Here is a 25792-nt window from a genome sequence, read left to right on the forward strand (position 1 = left end):
CTGACCTCCCTAGGGCAATCGAGTCAGCTGACTGTCATCCCCCACACCTGGCTAACAACCCAATCCACTTTCTTCAATATGCTGACGACATAGTGTTGTTGAGTAAAACCCCAATCGGTCTACAAAGAGCCATTAACAAACTCACTTCATACCTGGAAAAGGAAAGTCTGGAATTAAATAAAGAAAAGACAAAAGTTGTCAGGCTGGTTGACCCGAAGAAACTAAAATATAAATGGACGGCACAAGGGTTACCAGTAAAAGAACAAGAGAACTATAAATATTTGGGCCTAATAATAACAAAAGGAGACAGTCACAACGATCACAAAACAGCATTAAAAACAAAGGCACAAGCCCTTATCTTCGCCCATCGCTCCATAAAAGCTAAAATTGATTGCCCCAACTACAGCCACCAACTAAAAGTAATGGCAGCCCAGATAATTCCGACTTTATCCTACGGTTTGGTAACATGGTGTGGGAAGGAGGCCGATCTACTAAACATCTTACAGACCAAAATTTATAAAGCAGTCTTCAACCTGCCAAAATCTGCTTCGGCTGCACAAGTTAGGCTTGAATTCGGACTGCAAAACCAGAAACATCGGAGTATGAGCAGTTTTGTGAAACTCTGTAATAAACTTCGATCTGCCCACACAGACACACTGGATTGGCTGAGTTGGGAGGAAATAAAACAACGCGGAGAATCCGAAAAGCCGACCACTTGGGGTCAGTATTTGAAACAGTGTGTGGAAATGCTGGAGTTGGATTCAGTCTGGAAATCAGGGTGTGAAAAGGCACTGTTTAGTAAATTAGCTAATGCGGCGGCCAAAAGGAAATCTTTTATGGAAGACAAAGAGACATTGGCAAAACGTCGGCATGGCTGGACAATCATGAACTCTTTCAGACCTTCAAAACCTTTGCCCTACCTAGCTTCTCATTTTAATGCCCATCTTAAAAACGTATTTATCGCTTATAGGATGGGGATGCATGTCTCAAAAGACCTATTACCGTCTTGGAAACCGCCGCACCAGACGAAACAATGCCGTCTCTGCGGGTATTATACAGAAACCTTGGATCATCTTTTCTGTATATGCCCGGCCCTGATAAAACAGAGACGCCTATTTTTGAAACAAATTTTAAATGTGCTTAATATTCGATCTTGCAGACAGGCAGTCACTTGTTGGCTAAGTGGCTCCTCGATTATTTTAGCTTGCCGTGGAGTCAAATTCTTCAAAGAAGTAATGAAACTCCTTTCTTAATTTCTGGTCAATATAAGTATATCTTCTGATAGTAAGACTATTTATTTATTTCCAGTATTAACTACCTTTTAAAATGGAAAAAAGAGATTTTATTCATTATAATCGTATTCACAATGTGTATTTTGTAATAGTATTAATTTATTATGCAAATAAAGTTCTTTGACTCTTTGACATGTACTTTTAAGTTTTTCATGTCCTTCTAGTAAAAAACACCTACATTTGTTTTTCACTACTGTGAAGCCTACTCCTCCCATAGATTAACATTGGGTATTCCTCAATACACTCTTTTTAGCCGTAAATCATGGTTGGAAAAGAGTAGTTGTGCCATGTTTTACATCTTTTGAATTGCAATGATAAATCCTCTTTACTGGTAAGGTTGGATTTCATATTACTATTTAAGATATGCCACTTTTACAAAGGGGAGAATTCTCTCCAGTTGCATTTTGAGGTTTAGAAATGTTGCAAAGAGCTTTCAGTTTATTCTTTCTTTTTTTCCCATCCCACCCTTGTTTGCTTGGTGCATGAAGATGTAAGATTCAAAAACATGTTTTTTCACATTTAGTCTAATTACTTTATGAATGTAAAATAAACTATACCTGCAAACTGTGACTACATGCTGCGATTATATTAGATTTACGTAGGGCTCTTTGACAATGGGCAATTTGTATAGGGTCACTGGAAAGTCCAAAAGGTTGTCCTTATAGCCGCCACCCCCCCCCAACCCCCCCCCCCCCCCAAGAAAGATAGTGTCTCCTATGCTGTCCACTGGCGTAAGGGAAGTTGATGGGGCCCCCCTTCAAGGTACATAGGGGGGCCTCCACTCCGTATTTACTATGGAGCTCTCAGGACTGAGTACGGTGCCGAGGGGGCCTGTGTTACGCCTTGTTTGTGCTCACTTATTTCTACCGCTACTGATTGCATTTCTGAAGACGAGCAGTTGTGTGCCTTATTCTATAGCTCCTCCATTATATTTTTGAAATGAGAGAGCTCTTCAGGGTGTGAGTTGTTCTACATCATTTATAGAAAAGGCTTCATGACTTCCCGGACACTGAGAGGAAGGTGTGTCACCGAAGTGAGGCATGCCGGGCCACGTGACACAGAAACAGCTGCGCTCTGCGGCACGCGATGCAAAGTGTGTCCTGCAGCAGCGGGGGACACCTCGTCATGCCGAAGCAGGCATGTGCTGTGCCTGAGCGGGCGGCAGCCTGGGGCGCCTTGCCGTGCTCTTCGCAGCTGGCAGCGCGCTGTGCACTGTACGTGGGCCCAGCCCAGGATGTGGCTCCCAGGCACAGTCAGCAGCATCAGGCACTCCCGCAGACCACACCCCCGCGCGAGGGCGAGACTCTAACGTGCTCCCTCTGTCACTGCTTATGTAACCACAGGGCAGCCGGCTACAGTCACACCTCCCCGGGCTGGGATGCTCCTCGCCGGGCAACACATGGATATGCAGGGGAAGACTCGGCGGGTGTGAGCGCTGGGGTAAAGGCGCCCCGTGCGGCACCCGACCGGGAACACGGAGCTGCGCCGGCGCCTTTTAGTAAGGGGCACGGGGCTTTCTGGGGATGGCCGCTCTCGTGGACCACTTCGCAGCCGAGTGCCTGGTGTCCATGTCCAGCCGTGTGATCCTGCACACCCCCAGGGGGGACGCTTCCCCGCTTCCCGGGACGCACCCTCTGGCTCTCAGACCAGGTGCGTCCCCAGCCCTGCCGACGGCGCCCACGCCTGGGGCATCCGCACCGTCCCACGCCCTTTCTGCTGTCCACAGAGTTATCCCCCCGCCGCCCTCGGTCCCCAGACCTGGGAATCTCTTCGTCCTGCCCTCGGGAGAGGCTGCTGGGGACACTGCCGCCCTGCTGGACGTGGCCAGCATCTTGGCAGACCTGAACCAGCACAGCCCGAGCCCGGCGGGGGGAGGGGAGCCCGGCGGACAGATGCGATGTCCCACGCCGCCCAGCGACGTCCCCGTGACCGCCGAGGGCGCAGGGCATCCAGAGGTACTCAACACCAAGCATAGGAGGGACCGGAGCGACCCGGAGATGCCCCAGAAAAAGCACAAGTGCCCCGACCCCGGCTGCGGCAAGGTGTACGGCAAGTCCTCGCACCTGAAGGCACATCTGAGGACGCACACAGGTCAGTCCGCGCGCAGCGTGAGGGTGGCTGGCACTGACTTCTCGCTCTCACACCCTGTCCACAGGAAGAGCACATCTGTTTCTCATAAACTCAGCACGAGCCTGCAATGGTGAAATATATTGAAACTTGGAACACTGCAAGAATTGTCCTCAGGGCCGCACCCACCTTGCACGGTATTATTGTATTATGGAATCGTCGGCAATAAAAATTAATAAGATGATCTCTGTTCGGTGATCCAGGGTTAATAAACACCAGGGGCTGCAGCTTAACAAAGTAAATGGCCACTAGACGCCCAGTACCCGCCGGTCTTTTAGCCCCCCTTCGCCCCTCCCATACCACTGCTCTCTGCCGCGCCCAGAAGACAGAGTGAACCTCAGTGCCACGATTGCGTGCCAGAAATACAGCCAAAGGGAACAAGCAGACCTGCGCCATCCACTCTCTTATTATCCAAAGTAGGAGGTCCTGCCAGTACGCAAAGCCCCTTTAAGCACTGTATCAGAGTACTGCTACAATCAAGGTGATTCACTCCCCTACACACACAGTAAATATAGATGCCATGAACAATCCCCCTCAGTGCAATGCGTATTGCAAACACAAACATAGCATCCTGACATTATTAGGTCATATAACGTAACATCACATCAGAGCGCAATGTTATAACACCAACAATTACCTGCATTATGCCATTGCAAGCATTGTACCATGAGTGTGCACAATTGTGCCAAGAATGTCCACTATATCATTTTGCTACAGAGTAGTTTTTCTGTAGGGACGGGCAAATATTCTATAAAGAATACTTATAACATTTCAGTAATAAGCACGATTATTCCAGTGCACAAATTACACAAGAATGTGTAGAGATGCATTTTGCCATATTTATCCTTACTGAATTTTTACATTTGCCCCATTGTTCAGTAGTTATCAGTCTGTGTTTATATATAGCCCATCACTCAGTAACCCTTCGTATGTTTAGATTTACTCTATCGTTCAGTCCCGAGTGTGTGTTCAGATATGCACATAGAAATATTGAGGGCTGGCACTGATTTGCATCATCACTTAAAAGTCTTGGGCGCCTGGCCATCTTTGAACCATCACTTATCATTAGTATGTGTTCAGTTTAACACTCAGTGATTCTAGTGCATATTAAGATTTGCCACATCATTTAGTAATCATTAGTGCATGTTCAGATTCACACCATCATTCACTCATTTTCAGTACTTACCCAAATGTGCACCGCCACTCAGCCATAATCGGTGTGTGCTGGTATTTACAGAAATACTTTTTTTCCTTTTTCTTTAATTTAATTTTTTTTTTATATATATATATATATATGCAATACATTAAAATACAAAATCAGAGTAGTAATTCATTACGACGCCCTCCACCCCCCTCCCCGAGCCCCTCGACGCTATAGGAGAAAAAAAAATTTAACAATACATAAGCATGAAACGCTACAAAGAAAAAAAATAAAAAAATCTTAGCTTTGCAAATCCAAGGTCGCAAGAACAGGAGAGAGAGAAGAAGAAAGAGAAAAAAAAAGAAGGGAAACGGAGTGAGAAAATAAGGAAAAGCATCAGTAAAAACCTTCTACGTGTCCTATGAGCTCATCATGCTGAGCCACCTGGTTAGAGGTTCCCATATCTCTAGACCTTTTCTTTTAGAACGCCTGCCTTTTTTGGCATAGATAGCACTCTCCAATTTACATGTAGCTAACAGCCGAGCTTGCCATTGGGCAAACATTAGAGGATTCGGGTCTTTCCAGTACGAGGCAATACAAATCCTGAGAATAGTCATTGCGACAAAAATTAGAGCCCCCCCATTCTTCCTATTAATCGTATTATATAACCCCAGCAAGATAGTTGGGGTGAGTTGGATGTCTAGTAATAAAACTCCACCCAGGAACTGCTGCACTTTGTCCAATAAAGGTTCTAACTTTGGGCATGTGGCGAACATGTGCACCGAGTCTGTACTGAACTCGGAGCATCTAGGACACACTGTTCCACTACCAGTTCCCCATTTAGCGATCTTGCTGGGGGTTATATACAGAAAGAATCCTGTCTTATAAAATTGCGCCTGTAATTTGGCTGACAGAAGATTGCTCTGTGCAAAGCTTAATGCAAGACAGAAGGTATTTGGGGGGACATTCAGTTTCTGCCGCCACTTTTCATCTATCTTTCCTAGATCGTCGGGCATTTGATTGTTTAATATTGTGTAGATGTATCCGATCCGTGGTGGGCCTAACCCCTGCAGTTTGTCTATGAGATCTATCTTTGCAAATCCTGCTAATCCTCCCAATTTGTGAGTCAGGAAGTCTTTAATGGCATAATACAAGAAGGCCTGATTATTATTCAAGTTGTAGCAGGCTTTGAGATCACTAAAAGGTTGAACGCCTTCGGGAGTCACCAGATCCCCCAACTCTGAGATACCAGCTCTATGCCACTTTTGAAAGTACGTTTTTTCAAAAATAAGTGGTAAATCAGTATTAGTATTAATGGGTGTATAGTGATTTAGTCTGCCCAATCCAAATAGCCTGTGTATGTTGGAGAAGACCCTGTATGCGTTCGTCAAAGTCTTAAATCTGACCCGCTTGTAGTAGCCAAATTCCAATTGCCTCCAGAGACAGTCCCTAGCAGCCTCCCCTTGTAGTGACATATAGGGAGATGGAAGTCCCATGAGACTCGCGTCAGAATATTCATGTAATAATTCAGAGCAGTATTGCAAGACTGCTGCCCAATACTATAATTTTAGATTGGGGAGAGCCCACCCACCACTACCTCTAGGAAGAGAAAGCAGTTTAAAAGCCCTTCTTGGCTGTGAGTAGGTCCAAATGAATTGAGAAAAGATTTGTTCAAACTTATGAAGCATGCTGTTATTAAACTCTAAAGGAATTGTTCTTAAGAAATAAAGTAATTTGGGAAAAAAATCATTTTTAAAACATTAGATCTCCCTTCTATAGTCAAGTGTAAGTTGTTAATTCTATTGAGTGACTTCTTAGTATCAGCTGCTAATGGGGTCATATTTTCTTTTACTATTAGGTCTAGGTCAGCGGCCATAATGACCCCTAGATATTTGGCTTTTTGGGTTACTCTATTATCCACCCAATTTATTTTTTCATTTAAAATGCTCTGTGTTTTTGTTTTATTAAGCGCATATCCAGATAATCTCCCAAATTCTTGGTCCTCCTGCTCCAAGGCCTTGATGGCGGCTTTGGGTTCCGGGGTCACCACAGCGAGGTCTTCGGCATAAGCCATGATCTTAGTATCCATGACAAACCTGCCTACTGCCATTATTTCAGGATTCAATTCTATTTTTTTTAATAAGAGGTTCAATATATAGGGCGAAGAGCAGCGGGGAGCAAGGACACCCCTTCCTCATCCCTCGTGAGATCTCTATTTGCTCCGTCAAGTGCCCATTGATTGAGATGCTGACTGTGGGATTCTGATATAAAGCTTGAAGGGCCTGCACTATTTTAGGACCAAAGCCCATCCGCCTCATGACGTCCCATAGGAAATGCCAGGAGACCCGATCACAGGATTTTTCAGTATCGAGTAGAATTAATGAGATCGGATCTCCCGACACCTTAGCGGAGTCAAATAGAGTTATGGTCCGGTGGATATGCTCTGTAGTGCCCTCATTTGGAAACAAGAGACTCAATATTTGTAGATAATCTGGATGCAATTATTTTGGAGAATATTTTAGAGTCGGTGTTGATGAGGGTTATTGGCCTATAAGAAGACATCTCTAGTGGTGATTTGTGTTTTTTAGGGAATATTACGATTTTTGCTGTGGACCAAGAGAGAGGTGGAGGAGCCTCGTTAAAGATGGAAATTACCACTTCCGCAAGAAGCTCTTTAATTTGCTGGGAGAAGATTTTATAAAACTAAACTGGGTTGCAATCCATGCCAGCGGCTTTGTCGTCCGGCATGCTTGCAAGTGCAGTTGCGATTTCTTCCCAAGTTGGAGGGTTTTCCATTTGGTCATGACTCTCGGTGTTAAGTTCGACCACCGATATTGTCTAAAAGTATTCAGCAATTTCTATTCCTCTGATCTCTAGGGACCTAGTATTCTCTTCTGTATAGAGTTTTTCATAGAATTCCCGGAAAGTCTCCTGTATCTTATCTGGGTCGTTGGTAACCCCTTCTGAAATTGTTTGAATTGAGGATATTACATTAGCAGTTGCCTGTCGTCTAGTAGAGATGGCAAGTTGATGGCCGATAAGTTCACTGCACTCATATAGCTTCTCTCGAGCCGAGGCCCATTTTGCAGCTACTCTCTCCACAAATATGGTCCCAATCTCAGCTTTGGCAGCGGCTACCACCGTTTGTGCGGCTTCAATTTCTACTCCTAACTAAACGGTCTGTATTATTTTCTTTTCAGCTTTTATTATTTTATCTTGCAAACAAGTGACCTGCGCTTTCTCTCTTTTGTTCCTCCTAATAGAGAATTGCAGCGTCTCCCCCCTAATTCTATCTTTAAAGTATCCCACACAACCATTGTCTGCGCTGACCCGATGTTCATCTTCAAGAACTCTTGAATCCAACCCTGCATGTGCTCTCGGTAATTGTTGTCATATAAGAGCGCTTTTTACCCCCGTCCTTCAAAGTTAAAAATGAGTGGCTTGTGATCTGACATGAATCGGGGTGCAGTATCAATGAAGCAGTCATGGGCCAAAGAAGAAGAAACCAAAAAGTAATCGAGCCTTGCCAGTGAGAGATGGGGAGCTGAAAAGAAAGTACAACCATGTTGTTCGGGTTTTGTGTTGGCCCATACATCCTTTAAACCATGGGTGTCCATTAGGTTGTGCATAGCCTGGCTTCTTGCCTCTGTACTTCCAAAATACATCGGATTTCCAGGTACTAGGCAGATTTAGATTTAAATCACCAGAAAGGATTATAGGGAGCGGCCAATGTACTAGTTCCCCATTTGTCCAATTGATTAGCCCCGGGTCGTCTAAGTTGCTTCTGTAAATAGAGCATATTGTGAAAGCAAAGTTTGGGGGTAGAGAACATCCTATTAATTTTTATAGGGAGTTTCTTTGAAGCTATGATCGCAACTCCTTTAACCATGGCTCCTTGTGAAGTTGCCCCTATAACTTTATACCCCAATGAGTTCAACAAAAGCTTCTGTGCTCCTTCGATATGTGTCTCCTTGAGGCAGACAATGTCGGCCTCCAGTGAGCGTAGGCCCTGTGCTACTTTTTGCCTTTTTGTGGAGTCATTTAGGCAACAGATGTTTACCGATACAATTCTAAGTGTGTTCAGCATGCTCATTTTCTAGCCTGGATAGCTTGGCTCTGTGTCATAACCCATTTTTTAATTTTTTTTTTATTTTTGGCGGCAAGATTTCAAATTGAAAAGACCTTGCTTCTAAAACCAACAAAACAATTTTTTTTTTTCCCCCTTCCCCTTCCCCTCCCCGCCTCCCCCTCTCTCCACATCCTTTCGTGTACTCTTGGTTTCCTCCTTACTCCCTTTTACTTTCGTGTCGTTTGTGCTAGATTCCCCGTATCCCGTTCCAAGAAAAAAAACACCCATAAATTTGGAAAAGAACATCCCCCTTTATCCCACTGCAATCCTTTTGCACCCCCTTCCCTACCTAGCCCCCCCCAAAAAAAACTAGCAGTCAGGGAAACCCTGAGTGATGGTGAGCATGTGTGAGTTCCAATCGCCAGGCCACATGGATCCTAAATAAAAGTCGGTATATTTCCAGAGGTCTGACCGACCTTTTGGCCTAAGATGGAAGTCTCAGTTTAGTTTAGTTTTTTTTCTCCCCGTGATATCTTTTAAGTGCTCTCCGGCCTTAATTTCTGACAAAAAGACCCGGGTGGACCCGTCAAATATAACTTTCAGTCTGGCTGGATACATTAGATACACTTGGGCGCCTTGCTGTTGAAAAGGAGCTATCAGTTGGCGAAGTCTCCATCTGCGCTCTACAGTTGCGTGGCAAAAGTCAGGCTTGGCAAAAAAATGTATTCCGTCTACTTCTTTTTGGGAGTTAGGCCTAGCCTGATCATAGACCATCTACCTCAAGAGAAAGTTCCCAAAAAAGACTAAAAAACCCTGGGTTTCTCACTGCCAGAGCTACTGCCACCTCGCCTCTGGTTTAAATTAAAGGGGAAGCGCTGTGCCCTTTGAACCTCTTGGTCCCAGTTCCAGTTTGCCTGCGCGGGGAAGGCAGCTCGGAGAAGTCTGACGATGAACCCTCTTCAACGCCGTCGGGGATCCCCAAAACCCATAAATTATTCCTCCGTTGCCTATTTTCTTGTTCCTCCATTTTGGCCATTAGATCTGTTAGGCATGCTGCATGAGAGGCACCCTGGTCTTTCACATTAGCGACTTCTGACTCCAGGGTCTCTGTCCGTGCTTCAACCAGATCTTGTTTAGCTTCCTTATGCCGCCTTGAAGTTTTTTGGCGGCCCCTTTGGTAGCAAAGTTATCGGATCGAACTTCCTCTTGGAACTGCTTTATGGAGTTCAGTATATAGGCTAAAGAAGGTTCGGACAAATGTTCAGCAGCAGACCTGCTGACCTTCAGGAGGCTACTCAAGATCTGTCTGTTTGACCAGTAGCGGCCCCCCGACCCCACCTCCCAGCGCCTTGAGACTCTTGCGGGTATGTAGTGCGCTCTACAAATGATTGATTGATTGATTGTCTGTGGGCTCTCCTCTTGATGAAGATTAGAGGATCCCCCCCCAAGGGGAAACAAATTAAGGAAATCTGAATAGTCCCATTTAAGCTGGTTGGTTGCGCCATTTGCTTCGGGATTTTTTTTCTTCTGCTTAATGGTTCTTGTGGTAGACATGGGGTCATATTTATTATCAATTGACATATTGCCTTCACTTGAACTGATAATTTCATTTTCCGTGCCGGACATAGACCCATCGGTTACAGAAAAAACGTTTTCACCAGTGGGTTCTGGAGTCTGGGGAGCTGTGGGGCCAGGGTTCTCTTCAAGATCATTGTTGGCCTCCTTATCACTACCACCCTGGGGGTCTTTTCCTACTCCATCAGTGACAACAACAACTTCCGGGTCACAGGTGAGAGGCTCTGGGATCAAAGCTGGAAACGTTATGCCATCTGTCCCAGTATCACTAGAAGCTGTCTGTGAAACAATAGATTTATTACTCTGGTGTGCAACTCTCTGCTCTGGGGCCTCCTGACTTGGTGTAGTTAGGTTATTAAAATCGTTCCCTGATGGTGAATTTAATTCTGTAGTTATGGACGACGCCTTGACTACAAAGAAGTGTTTGCAAATAGAGGGTGATAAGCCCACACCTCCCAAAGCACCCTCTTTCAATGTGCTGACTCCCCAGTTTTTCCCGCGGTCTTCTTAATAGCCCCCGGGTCCTCTTTACCTTTGGGAAGGAGATCCGTTTTATCCATGTCTCCTTGAGTCAAGGCTGCTTTCGTCTTAAGGTTCTTCTGCCCCCGGGTGGTCATGCTCCTCTTGCTTTGTTTCTGCCTCTGCGGCACCAATCCAATGGCTTTCACCGGCACCGTGATCAGCTCGAGTCCTGTTTTAACCCAGTCGGCCAGTGCTGTGCGATCCCCAGGCGCAATAGATATGCCCTCTGTGCGGCAGAAGGTCAGTCGGACCGTGATCGTCACTCGAAATTTTGTCGTCTCAAAGCCCGTACTGAGGCTCTAGGTGTTTTGTCCACGGACATGTGCGTTGTAGGTCAGCGTTGCAGGTCAGCTAATCGACCGCCGACTGCCGATGCTCCCAACGTGCGGCGTATGGCGTGGCAATTGGAAGGGCTGGTGCTCACACTAGCGCCGCCATCTCTGCAGAAATACTTTTAAGGTGTGCTTCGCTTTGCATCATTACTCAAACATCTTGAGGACGATTCTTACCCAGAAATCAGATTTGCACCATCACTTATTAATCCTTAATGCATTTTCCAATATGCCCCATCACTTAGTAATCCTTGGTGCACGTTCATATTTGCCCAGTTCTTCAGTAATCCTTAATTAATAGATTTACCTCATTTTTCTGTAATCTTTTCTGCATGTTCATATTTTCCTAGTCGTTCCTAAAAAATAAATGCATGCTTGAATTTGCACCATTACGGAGTACTCCTTTAGACATTCTGACATGTTCTCCAGCACTCCGAAATCTCGACCACCTGCCAGATTTGCTCCATTACTCAGAAATCTAGCCTGCCAGTCCAGACTTGGATCAGAAATAATTCGCCTCAAACCATGTTCCTTTGCTCCTCTTTCCTTCAAGATACCAGAAAGTAGGATGAGGTTGATGCTACAGACCGTATATGGATGTCATTCACCTGCCTCAGTCTAGCACCAGAGCTAGGAGATTACAACGAGAAGCACAAAGTGGTATGAGAAATGCAGGGACCACTGGAGCCGCGTGGGGGCATGGGAATCCAGTGAGCATGGGAGGCGCAGGTGGCAAAGGAGAAATGGGTGCTAGAGGTAAATGTGGCACTGGAGGAACAGCGTAGCATGGGCTGCACAGGAGTATGAGCAGGCCAGCACAGGGGCAGAGGCACCGGTAGGGTGACATGAGATACACGCTGGGTGGCACAAGTGATGAAGGAGGACTAGGGAGACAAAGGGCTTAAAGAGGAGTGGGGGATGCATGGAGGAGTTACAAGGCAAGTGGATGGTGAGGCAGGAGAGGGTACACGAGCAGTGGTGGGAAGTCACAGGGTGCATACAGGTTGCACGCCACAAGTGGGGTGCTTGAGGCAAATGCCCTCTGTCAGCTCCAAAGGGTCATTGTATCTGCAGGAGGAAAGCTGTGTGCTATGCCGTCCAGTGGGGTGGCATAAAGAACTCCACTGGCACTGTGACTTACCCCGTGTGCAGGACTCCAGCGAGGCTTCCCCTGCTGTTAGGAGACGCGGAATCTCTGATGATGACCTCCAGTTTCCCCTGCCTCTTTATTCTGCACACCTTGCTCGACTCAGACATTTTCCTGGTCTAGGGTATGATTGTTACCTGGGTACCACAGCCCCTAATCTTATTTGTCAAAAGTGGGAGTTATTAGAAGCCTGTAAAATCTATGAAAATAATCAGTCAGTCAGTCAACAGCTTTATTTCGATTGTTACATCATAAAAGCAACAGATAAAAAAAGCACAATCGTTTAAAATTTTGTATCTAAAAACAAGGAAAACAAATACAGGTTTTTATGCAAAAAAGGAAAAGCGAGTTATCAAACAAATAAACAATTAAAAGTCATCAATTAAACAGTGATTAACAGCCGTTTTGCCCTGATTGACCAAGCCCATGACAGAAATTTCGAGAGGCTAAAAACATACAAGGGCCGGGTATCTGATATTAAAATTCGAAGTGCCACAGATGAATGCCTAGTGCCCAAGGCCCTACACACGGGCTTAAGCCACGTTTGCCTTGGGCTAACATAGGCCGGGCACGCAAAAAGAAAATGTTCAATTGTCTCTTTGGGAGTGCTACAGGAGGGACAAGATGCAACTGTCTGGTAGGGCGGTTTCCAGCAAGATGTTAGGGCACGCACAGGGAGGGACCCCACTCTAAATCTAAAATAAAGGGCCCGATCATATGGCTTCCAGACCAAATCCAGGTAGAGCTCCAAACAGGGTGAGTCCTTATGCACTAAAAATTCTTCTGTGAGCCTACCATGAGAAGGATCCGTGGAAATTCTGCTTCTAACCCAATTCCAATATAAAGTTTTCAAGGCTGCTTTCGGAGGGGAAGACCTGTTTTCCCAAGCTTCACTAAGGCCTAGTTTGCCAAGCATAGACTTGACATCAGTAAGCCATCTGATCCTACACCAGCCTACCATCGACATCACCTCTGCTAGGCCTTTAGCATACTTGGCGAGTTCGGGGACGCGCCATAGCCTAGCCCATAAAAGCAGTGGACGCAGTTTTGCTACGTCACTAATTTGCTGGCAACCAAGGTCCAAAAAGAGGGGTAGCGTGGGTGTACTCTGCGGGAGAGACATAATACATTTTAAAAACTTATTCTCAGACCTAGTTAGGACGCTGATGTTAGAGGCACCCCAAAGTTCAGCGCCATACAAAGCGGAACTAACTCCCTTTGCCCTGTAGATATCCACAACAGGGGCAATGGGCTTGGTTGAAGAGGATCTCTGCTCTCTAACAAGTGCCCCTATAACCCTTTTATGGTTAAGAGACATTTTTAATAAATGAGGGGTCCACTGCATGGAATCTGTAATACGGATCCCTAGATAGTCAAAAACAGTGACCCTTTCCAGAGGGGTTTCACTAAGAACAGGGGGTCGGCCTAATTTTTTGGGGGGGTTTAATACCAGGTACTTAGTTTTATTTGTATTTATTACTATGCCCCGTTGGTCACAGAAGGTCTGGAAGTTGTTTAAAAGTCTCTGTAGACCCGCCGAGCTTTTTGAGATTAGAAGCGTATCATCAGCAAAGAGAAGGGTGGGAATTCTCTCCCCTGCCAATGATGGTGCGTCCGAAGGTTGTTTGTGTAGATGGTCCACAACCCCATTCACATAAAGTGAAAAAAGGGTTGGAGCCAGGACACAGCCCTGACGCACCCCTTTTGCCACTGGGATCCTGCTAGTTTTCTGGCCATCGGTACCCCAACGTACCTGCGCATAATTGCCATCATGCAGGCGCACTAAGATGGAGAGGATGTTTAGTGGAATCCCCATTTCAGCTAACACGCCCCATAACTGTTCTCTGGGCACAAGGTCGAAGGCAGTCTTCAGGTCGATGAATGCCAAATAAAGACTGCCTCCGCCTATCACTACCACCTTCCAATATAGTAGTAAGAGCCTGAAGGCCTGCTCTATCGTGCCCATTCCAGCCCTGAAACCAGCCTGATAGTCCGACAGAATCTCTTCGTCCTTAATCCATTGGAGGATTCTTTCCCACAACCTTCTGGGTTGAATCCAATAGACTTATTGGTCGGTAGTTGGCAGGGTCGTCCCTCCGGCCTTTCTTAAAGATAGGGACAACCTCTGCCCCCTTCCAAGAGTCGGGAATGGCTGCTCCTTTGTCGATTGCACTAATCAGAAGGTGAATAAGCTTCCCCCACCTCTGCAGGTTTGAACGCAGCAGATCCCCCGGAACTCCATCGGGTCCCGCTGCTTTCTGTGGCACAATACACCTAATTGCGTGTTCTACTTCTTTAATTGTAAATGGGGAAACCATTTCATTTCTCGTGGGTACTAAGGGTCCGTAGGATGCGGGGGGGGCAAATGCCTCTTGAAGATTCGAATACAAGTTAGTGAAATGTTCGAACCAGGCCTGACCAGTTATGTTGCACGTTATAAGGTTACTATCGGGTCTGTTCCTTTCCCTAATAGTATTCCAAAAACGGGCTGCATCCCGCCCACTGCTTGCTTCTCTTAGAGTTTGCCAGTATTCGTCTTCCCATTTCTTTTTTGCAATCCCAATCACTCATTTGTATTCTGCTCTAGCCTGCAGCACAAGGGGCTGCGATTTTGTCCTAACAGCTTGAATAAGGCACGCCTTCAATTCTCTGCATTTTGACGTATACCACCCCTGCTTATCTTTTGACCTGGGGTGGCCATCCGGCCTACCTACATGTACTTGCGCCTTGAAAAGATTACCAATCGAATTGATGGTCTCCTGGAACATCAGCGTAATCCTAGGTATAGCAGAATGATCTAAGGAGATTGTTGCCATCTCACTTAGTGTAGCTTCCAAAAATTGATCTATGGCCTGTAATTTTGGTGCGTCAGAGGCTACTTTCCGCCATTTGAGACGCCTACCGCAATTACACAGATTGACATCCGATGTTGACCTTTTGGCTGGTGATAAGGTTGGGGTACTATGATTTAACCATAGGTGCCTTAGGGAAAGCGGAAGGAAATTATGATCGCTATCTATGGTAGGTACTACAGCCATATCCACAACAGACTGCCAAAGGTCAAAATCAAGCAAGATGTAGTCGATCCGGGAAGAATGGTTAGCCCTGTTGTATGTATGACTGCCCAATGGGTCAGAGGTGGTTCTTCCATTAACGGCTCGCAGGCCGTGCTCCAGGGTCATAGAATTTAACTGGATCGCCCTCTCTGTCCATCTCTTTATCGGCTCAACAGATAATGCTGGGATACCCCTCCTCACATCATCCTCTACCACACCCAGAATATCTTCTGCGGCAAGTGGTTCGAACGTGCAATTCAAGTCTCCTGCAATCATAACTTGGGCATCCTCACCACACTCATCTAAGACTTTCTCCAGTAATACTATAGTGGGGGGAAAAGAGCTACCTCTAGTACCTCTGGCATACACATTCAGAATCTCTAGGTGCCCCCTAAATCCTGGGCCTTTCAGTGAGATTCTAAGGATGTCCATTGAGCCACTATACTTCTGAGTAATACTACACCCCAAAGAGATATCCACCCAGATGAGGAGTCCCCCCGAAGGCCGGCCCCTCCCAGAAGGTGACTGAAGGGCAGGCAGATAATATGTGGAATATCCAACTTTGTAAACAGGTTCAAGGCTCCAAGTTTCCTGGAAGATGCAGATACAGTGCTGTTCTACCTGTGAGTGCCATTCGGGGAGGTCCAGATTCCTACAAATGCCCGCTATATTCCAACACATAACCCCCATCATCGGTCCATTGCCATCGGATCCTCCCTGTACATGTGCAGAATTCTTTATACAAGAAGCACTAGTGTCGTCTGAATTCACAACCTCCGCTACCACTATTGGATTGCTTAGTGTGGATCAATTAGGAGAATGGATGGCCACTGGAGAGTACAATCCCTGGTCGGGTATCAGCGTCTTAGGGGTGTTACCACAGTCAGCCAATCCCTCCACTTCCATGGAGGCAGGTATAGAATACCCTAAGGGCCCTGACTGTCAATCACAATCGCTCATACCCGAGAGGGCATTAAATCTATTTGACACATCCAAGGGGGTCAGTAGGGTCAGTGGGCCTGTTATACCTCTCCATCTAGGACCACAATGAGTCTGTGGAATATTATGCCACCCAACAGATCTGTTAGGAGCCAAGGGATACAATACATGGGGCACAGGCCAGTTGCTTCGGGGTGCGGGATGATGACTAGGTCTATCACAAGCTAAGATCCCAGGATTTGCTGGGGGACCTACCAAGGGTCTTGGATAGAAATACATTAGGTCGTAGGGAGTGATAAGATTACTTCCACTCCCGGGAACCAGTTTAATATATGCCTAACAACTCCCTGCTCTCTGAAGTTGATAATAATAATATCCCCCTGTAGGTCCTTAACCCTGCGACCTAGCCACGGGAGGCGCCGAACATGCAAGATCTCGCCATCGATATTACAGGGGAGAGGTCTATTCAGGGCCAACCAATGCATAACTTTGTGCTTTAGCTGGAAGAAACCCTCTCTTGTACCTTCTGCTAGCGCGGGAACTCCAGTAAGGACTACCACATATGGTACTGATTCAGGGGGTAGCTCAACTGTACGCCCATTATACTCTGTGGTCACTGCTTGCGCATTACATACCCCTCTATTGCTATCAGGTTTTGGGTGGAGAATACTATGCCCCCCCACAGCTACTCTATCATCATTCTGTGCAGGCTGCTCAATAGTTTTAGGCGGAGCCTTCTGCTTAACACTAATGGTGGATTTGGTGGTTTTATTTGCCTCTTTGCTGCGAGTAGTACTAATAGCAGCAAGTACTGCGGGAGCTGGAGAGGGCAGTACCGATTTCTCAAAAGTTTTTAACAACCCAGTATTAGCAGCAATGGTTTGCTCTAGGGTCCCTAACCTTTGTTCCAACCTGTCTAGTGTTTGTTTGATAGGGAACATGAGGGATTTGATTAGCTGTTCTATGCCACCTAGGAGAGCAGGAGATACTACCTCATTCCCCGTAGGTTGTGCCTGTAGGGATGTGGTTGCTGGCTTATCTAAGGACAATACAAGAGATTTAGATGGTTTACCAAAGTCTGAGTGACTAATTTTGGCTTTAGGTTGCTCACCCCCCCTCTTTCTCCTTTTACTAAGAGGGGGCCCCAGCACCTTAGAAGTTGCTTTTTTCCTAGCTCTATTCACATGTGCGGTCCCTACAACTATAGGACGTGGCTCATGATGAATCTCCACCACTGTAGTTGGGCCTCTAACAGGGAGTACAGGAATAAGAGACAAAGGAGCAGTTATGTCAGGTACAGGAGATTTTTCGCGAAAGAGTACGGGAGTGCTGTCTAATTGAGACGCATCAGGGCCTTCGGATAAGCTAAGGATACTCAGAGGAGGTGAAACAATCAATTGTAGGGGGTCTAAAGGTGGGCGTCTACCCTTCATGGATTCAATCGAGCGACGACGCGCGATTCGTCGCTCAACCAGTGCTTGCTCCCTATCGGCTTCTAGTAAAGTCCTAGTAAAATACCCATCTAGGGTCCCTTGGTTCAGTCCCCCTGCTAACAGTGATATACCAACAGTGGGACTTGAAGCCATGATACTCCCTGACAGCTGTAATGACCACCAACAAACAATCCTGCTCGGGCGAAAGAGACACGGCCCAGCCCAGCCTCCCTCAGCCTCTGACGGCCTCAGACGGCCCGCCCTTTGCCCGGGCTTCGCCCCGGGCGCTCCCGCGCAGCGGGAACAGAGACCAGTAATAAAGTAAGTGGTGAGGAAGGGGCGGGGCAGGCAGGGAGAGCGACCCAGGTGTTGCGGGTCTCGACCTCACGCAGGGACTCCTGGTACTTTGAGTCCCTGCAGGTCAGCTCGCAGCCCTGGAGTTCCCCACACACACACCAACAACAGCAATTATGCCCCAGAGGTCCTCACAGCACGCAGAGTCACCGCAAGAGGGAAGAACGAAGCGGGACCCGCGCAGCGGGTCCGGCGAGGAGCAGCGTTAGAAGCAGGTATAAACCCAGTTCTGGTGGTCCAAGACAGCAGCGAAGACAGTTCTCTGGTCCCAAGCGAAACAAACGGTCCCAATGGTGCTACACAGCTGCAGGAACTTATTTGCTGAGTAAGGGGTGGGGCAGGCAGGGAGAGCGACCCAGGTGTTGCGGGTCTCGACCTCATGCAGGGACTCCTGGTACTTTGAGTCCCTGCAGGTCAGCTCGCAGCCCTGGAGTTCCCCACACACACACCAACAACAGCAATGATGCCCCAGAGGTCCTCACAGCACGCAGAGTCACCGCAAGAGGGAAGAACGAAGCGGGACCCGCGCAGCGGGTCCGGCGAGGAGCAGCGTTGGAAGCAGGTAAAAACCCAGTTCTGGTGGTCCAAGACAGCAGCGAAGACAGTTCTCTGGTCCCAAGCGAAACAAACGGTCATAATTAGATTTACTTAGAAGTAGAGAGGAGGTGGTCTCACTTGGGCCCTCTTACGAATGTTAAGCTTTTTGGTGCTGAAAATGTCAGTGGAAGGGCTAGGCGGGTTGTGGGGGATGGGGTAGAGGCAGGGGGAGCAGGGTGTTTCTGTATGGGTTTGGCAGGGGCCGTTCTGCTCTGCTGCCCCTGTAGTATGTATAAGTGTGTGGTGCTCAGGCCCAGAATTATTGGAGTTTGTGAATCGCTGGTGATCGAATTCCACCTGGAGGTATTGCTTGGGTGACATCTCACCACTCATGAGGACGGCTTGGTGAGACTAAGACAGATGAAGGCCTGATCTTGAAATATGGCATTACTTTTTTTCGTGTTGGTCCTGTCTCAGCTGTATGGGTGATTATGGCCTACGGGGTTTTTGGTAACAATTTATATTTGGAAAGTACACATTCGCCCAGTAGATGATGGTGGCACTGAATAACAATTGTTTACTATTAGTCAACTCAGTAGTTTTCATTTCTTCAACTTCTGGAGGATGATAGGCTGAGTGAGTCTACCAGGATTTGGACCTGTGACCATGGGGTCAGTTACAGGTCCCTTCAGTGGATACATTAGATTATTTCACTACCAAATCAGATGAGGAGGAGACTAAAGGCTCTATTCCAGGATTTACAGTAGTCCCAATCCGGTTGTGTGCATGTGTTTTTGGTTGACCCAGGATTGTGAGTCTGCGGGATCACAAAACACATGCAGTCATTTCTAGAAAAAAACCTGCCGAACTGTGCCCAAATAACATTCCCCAAAATGTGTGAATAATTTGTGGAATCTGTTATGGACACATCTCTTTATTTATTCGTTTTTTTGACATCAGTAACATTTCAATAAGAAACATTTGATGGGATTGATGTTTGAGGGAGGACCTGTTGTGTGATGTTAACTGTCGTGTACAAAGCCATGGTTGAATGAGCAAGGGCGTATTTTGGAAATCAAAATACACCCTTCAGGGAGTTGTGTTGTTCCTAAATATGGCCGAAACTTGCAACAAACAGTTGCTGGTAGGGCCTGACTCTTTGCCACTCTATTGGTGTATCTTTACTGATATCATAAAATACAAGAGACAGGTCTGCCATACCTAAAAAGCCTCCACTATTTCATTAAAACCTCCTGCATTTTAGATGCACCCACTTATGCCAATTAGGCCTATCGGGGGTATATAGCCTTCAAGTATAGTCTTGAAATGTTGTATACGTTGATATTAATATCAACCGTGACTTTCCCATATGTTGTAGAAGTTTATAGTGCCATTTGAATCCTGCATGTCTCCCTCTCTGCTCCTCCTCTCCTATGGGTGCCCCTTGTCTTCGCCACCCTCTTCGTTAACCTTATATCTCCCTCAATGTCTCCACTTCAGTTCCCCCATGGCGTCCACATGTTTTCTCCATGGTCTCCATTTCTTTCTCTTGAGCCAGCTCTGAGTCACCCCATGACTTATAATCAACTTCCCATGTGTTCCCATAATGTGCCAATGTCTCTAATCTGGCAAGTTTATGTCTTGCATGCAGACCTAATATATCCTGATCAATGCCCAATGGCTAATGATGCTTTTCGTTCTTCTTCTTTTTCTTCAGAGTTTTATATAGCGTGAACTTGACCCGAAGGTATCGAGTATCAGAGAGCTTTACATTTGCACCGGTTGCGTTACACAAAGACACATTCATTTTTGTTAGGTAAAGGGTAGATTAAATAATTTTCCCAGAATCACAGGATGTTGAGCGTCATTGCTGAGAATCGAACCCGGTTCCCCAGATTTGAGGTTGACCGCCCTAGACGTTAGACCACATCCTCTCCCCAATGCTTGGCCATCTACTACCATATAATGGGCCCTCCCGCACCCTCTGTATTTCTCCACTCGCCCTCAGTTTTCCCCAAAGCCCCTATCTCTTTCCATCAACCCCACTTAACTTTTACAGCACCCTAGTTAGGCCCCAGCACCTTCCTTCGACCTTCACGTCTCTCCAGCCAACCTCATTAACCCAATGCCTACAATATGGCCCTATTGTCTTTCTTCGAGACACAGTATACCCCTACTTTAAGCTCTGTCTCTGCCTCTTGAAAAAGTTGATTAGATGGACAAGAGCTTGGCAGCCACTTTCAGGGGCCCAGATGTGCTTTATTTTAGCCAGCCAGTAGGATTTTGCCTCCGTCGAAATGGAACATACCCATGCTGGCTGCTCCTATTTAGCCCGATATCCTGTGATAATTTAAATAACATTATAACTGACTGCACCATGAACACCCATTTAAGGCACTGGGTACACTGCTTCCAAAGTGAGCAGTTCAAGTCTGGTCCTTATCACTGATTGGCCTTTGGCAATTTAATCATATTTTGTTTAGGAAGGAGGTTTCATTACCCCATCATATTATTGTGTTAGTATGGCCTGGTATTCAGATTCCCACCCCCTCTGTTCATTGGTTGATACCGACGGTCTGACACACTGTAATCCAATTTGAAAAAGGTCTCAATTTGATGCAAGTCCTTTGTCGCAGGTTTCCACAATTGGCATGGATGCAGATAAAGAGTGTGCAGGCGGATGTTACCTCCTTTCCATCTGGTTATATTACCTTCTTCGATGTGTTTCACACTGGACCATGTGTTCCGCTGTCTTTGGTTGGCACATTGGCATTCTAATTTCCTGATTGCTGTTCTAGGTTTAGCAATGGCTGTATTGTACTACTGTTTAAACTTTATCTTGGGTTTTACCATAATTATTACAGGTTTGACTTTATTGGGTGTAGTCCATTGGCCCTAGGTTGAGGTTCAGAGTGTTTAGCATATCTTCCAAGATTCTTTCATTGCAAGGGCTCTTCTGAATCTCAGAGCCACTGTTTTGAACTTATGTCTTGCTCATTGCTTTGAACTGTCTACCCAGTATGAAAGTATGTTGTGTTTTTCTGGTGTTCTTGGAATATATTGCATATTCATTATCATTTGACTTTATTACTGGTTTAGTACTGCTTAAATAGTTTACACGTTCCTCTAAGTTAAGCCAGTGTGTTCTGTTTAGCTCAGGTTAATTCAGTGACTTTTAGGGTTCACTCTAACAAGGAGTGTTATTATTTCATGAGGCGGGCAATGACCCACCCCTAACAATAATTCACTTTCTTACAATTATGCAATCATTAACCCAATTATCCTTAAACGGAAATGAGTATCACTCAATGGAAACGCTATCACTGCTACTCCCAGTGTTATGCCAGTCCTGTCTTCAGAACAGCCGTGGAACTGGTCATCCAGATTCTTGTGTAGTGTGTGAATGTTGAAGGGTCATGGCATGCTTGCTCACAGCTTAAAGAAAATGCAAAGTAAACTTTGTAGGTGAATCCCTGCAGTAGAGCAATATAGGTAATGCTTTAAAAAATATATATATATGCTTTACTGGAAGGAGCATATGACCTGTGGTGCTTCCCCTCAAGGGAGTTCTTGACATGCTTGATCCATCATACTATCAGGCTTATAAAGGGAAAAAGAAGCATCTGGTGCAGACACTGAGGGACTTACAAGATCTAATTCTAAACTAGTGCAAACTTGACAAAAAGCATTTTAAGCGCATATGATAAGCCGTCAATACACGCTGTTGTTTTGCAAGCATGGAACGAGACATTCGTTATTGGCCTACATCCAACATTGCATAGCCTGGTCATGTCACTTTAGCTTATAGTCGCTTAACTGATGTAACCTCCTTAAACGGTATAAGCCTGCTAAGAGCAGACGAGATCCAACCTCATTTTTATTTTGTTCCTCAGATTTTCTGTCTGTGCTGGTGGAGTTTAAAACTCTACAGCTGAAAATCTTCCAGACATGATTGACTGCTTAGACGGCAGAGTCTTCACAATAAAGTGGCTTTATCCACATGGGAAGAACACTTTGATGTAGAAACATGGTGACAGACCGCGTCCAGCACGAGTGAGAACTGGGAAGGTCTCCCATCTACAGAGCAGAGAATGAAAACTTAGGAGACAAGAAGTAATGGCAAAAGGAAAGAAACATAGGTAACATTAGTGGGTAGGACCAATGACATAATACAGCAATAAGCAGTGAGTATTGCAAAGGCACAAGGAAGAAAGAGAAGAAAGGAGAGTAAAGTGGACAATTTCATTGAACAAAACGAGAAGGGAGATAGTGTAAGCTGGTCAAAAATATTAATAGAGGGACAAGGAGAGGAGATAAGGAGGAGACAAAAGAAAAGAAATACTTGAGTTGACAAAGAGAGAAAGAAGCAAAGGTGTGGGATATTTAGGAAAAGAAAGAAGTGTGTTAAGTGCAGGATGCAGGTAATGCTCAATGTTCATGCCATTCCAAATACTTAGTCTATGCCACACTCTAAACATAACCCTAAGGTTAAGCTCAAACCATAACCCTACCTAAACCGAACCCCAACCCCGCACTTAACTTTAAACGTTACACTAAAACTAAAGCTAATCTTAAACCTAAGTCTATTACTTATCATAACCTGATCCAAATCCAAACCCTAAAGCTAACCAATATCTTAACCATAGTCTAAATCTAGCCCTGACCCTACTGCTGCAACGAAGGCTAACTCGCACCCTAAACCTAGCCCTAAGAAAAAGCCTAAATCTCAACCCTGCCTTAAACGTAACCCTACCTCTAGGCCCAATTTTAAACCTTACCCGTAGCGCTGCACCTCATCCTACATCTAAGTCATTACTTTCCTTAACCCAAACCTACTCCTTATACAAACACTATGCCTAAACCAAACTCGTAACCTTAGCCTAAACTAGAGGATTTTACCATATAAAATGACCCCGTGGGTTTATCTTTATTCTTTCCACTGAATGTAGCATCAGCTGATCAAGCACAAATTATGACAGAAATGACAGCAATTGTTACCAATTTTACCTTCAGTGGAAAATTTAAAAAATGGTCTTTAAAAACGATCTAGTTCAGATGTATGAACATTGCCAGAGAAAACAACATTTACACTTGTGAACACACATATACCATCTTAACTTTCAGAGTTTCAAAAGTCAACGTTGTAGTAAACTCGACAAATAATTAGAGTTTTTATTTTGTGCAGATTGTTTGATGAACAGATTTCTACCAAGTCTCCTTGCCACTTAAGTTTTATGTCCACCTGTCATATTCTCCTCATTATTCTCCTGGAATCCCTCTCCATTGAGTTATGTTTACCTTTGTCACCCCTAATGTATAAAGAAAGGTTGGAGTCATAATACTTTAAAAAATCCCTTTTATCTCCTGAGCAATTTTCATGGCCTACCGCCTTTCAGAGATTTTAGGGTTATCTTCAGATATAGGTTAGAGCTCTGTTCTTTTATTCAGAGTAACTAGTCCACCAGTTACTGCCCGCATGGCAAATTGCATAAGGACAATATGCATTAAACACTTCACATGCCTCGTGCACACATTCTATTCTGTTGATGTAGCTCACCAGTATTTCAGGGTTTTTTGTATTGGTTGGCTGCCAGTAGTGATGAATAGAATAGAGTGCCCTCTCATGTCCAGGACCAATTCTTCACTTACTTGGACAGCATGGCTTGGGGGGAAGGGGTGGTAGGAGCTGAAGACTCTCTGCACGTTGCAAGTTTTAGACCGTGCGCCAGGGAACAAAGCACTGGGTTTTTCAGTGCTTTTTATGCGCAGTGGTGGTCAGTGACAACAAATGAAATCGAATCCCTGCACCGAGAGGTCAACACTGGGCTGTTCTGCGCATGCTTTAAAACCATAGCTCAGCAGGGGGTGGCAAAAGAGTCACTGTTCTTTGCACAAAAAGTGAACGCGTGTCAGGAAACCAAGATCATCACTTTTTATGTTGAATGGTGGTCAGGTGCAGCAAATTAAATAGTCAATGCTCAGGTTCCACACCCTCTCACTATTAAGATTCCCACCATGGCGCAGCCGCCTAAAATGCCTCTTTTGCTACTGGCCGTCCTTCTATGTTTCTCAAAGATCACCACCGAGGTACTAACTGAATGTTCAACTTTCTAACTCATTGCCATGGGTTTTAGGAGATTTGAACATGGATCGCCCCCAGGGGATTTTGCCTTCTTAGCTATCCTCCCTGCTTGTATACTGTTATATGCACCAATATGTAACCAACCAGCAAGTCCCATCGTAGGTTTGATGTTTGGACCAGAAACAAATTGTTACAATTTTCATTTTGAGATCACTATCTTCTAACGAGTCAAATACATGATACCTCCAGTATTAAGTCATCCTCTATTGCAAACAAATCTATGTGTAACTGACACCTTTTCCCTACGGATGACCTTGCTCCTATATTAGTACCTAATATTAACAATCTAAAAAATTTCCATCAGCTGATGGTATATCGAGCCAGATATCGAGGTTCTTCTACTCCTCGATATCTGGTACCTTTAACATCCTGGCACCGCCCAGATTTGTCCACCAGCAAACCAAAATCAATCTTACCCTGGGGTACAGCGAAGAACTTAAACAGAAAAAAAAAAATAGCTCTAATAATGCTGAAAGTGAATGGAGATATGATTAGGATCCCTCCGTGTTAACCTGTTATGAAGTTTAATTAAGGCAATATCAGAAGAAGACTAAACATGCCAAACGTTCTTATTTTTCTAATAGGATAAATTCTATCCTTAACATCTAAAAAGAAATCCTCTCTTTTATCAGAGTATTTTTAAGCGCTGCTGGTGTGGTTTTACAGAATTCTTTATCATTAAAAGTGAAAAAACTCAAAACTTTTTTGTGTCCATTTCGATGTACAGGAATTCTGCATTGGCAATAGAATCTGGCATTTCCCAAGCTAAGTGGAATAAATGTGGCCTTATGAATTCTTCTCATTTGGCAACATTTTTGAAGTGCTATAAATCAAGATACTGACTGACATTTAAATTACGTTGGCATAATGTCTTTAACTATGGAAATTTCATGTTACAATTGTTACACAAAATTTCCCAAATGACGCCACTCACATAGTTACGCGCCAATTGTGGTAAAAATTTATCACAAACTCCATTTTCAGTAAACGTCTATTGTGAACACACAAAAATAACAAAACATGAGCTTCTCTGCATTGCTTTTGGTTTTTTTTCACTATTTTTTAGCACAAATGCTTCCTTGGGTACAAAATTAATAGATTTGCATTTCACTTAATTTTGCATAGA

General features: G+C 45.2%; 1 protein-coding gene across 1 annotated transcript in view; it reads left to right on the forward strand.

The window, feature by feature from the left end:
* The first annotated feature begins 2394 nt into the window (after nt 1–2394).
* Nucleotides 2395–25792, forward strand: part of LOC146859996 (Krueppel-like factor 13) — a 184296-nt gene continuing 160898 nt past the window's right edge. The window contains exon 1 of the mRNA XM_085643759.1: nt 2395–3383. Within this exon, the coding sequence (XP_085499885.1) occupies nt 2816–3383 (568 nt within the window). The 5' untranslated portion in view covers nt 2395–2815. The remainder of the gene's footprint in view (nt 3384–25792) is intronic.

Source organism: Triturus cristatus, chromosome 3_1 (assembly GCF_964204655.1).
Source record: "Triturus cristatus chromosome 3_1, aTriCri1.1, whole genome shotgun sequence".
NCBI lineage: Eukaryota > Metazoa > Chordata > Amphibia > Caudata > Salamandridae > Triturus > Triturus cristatus.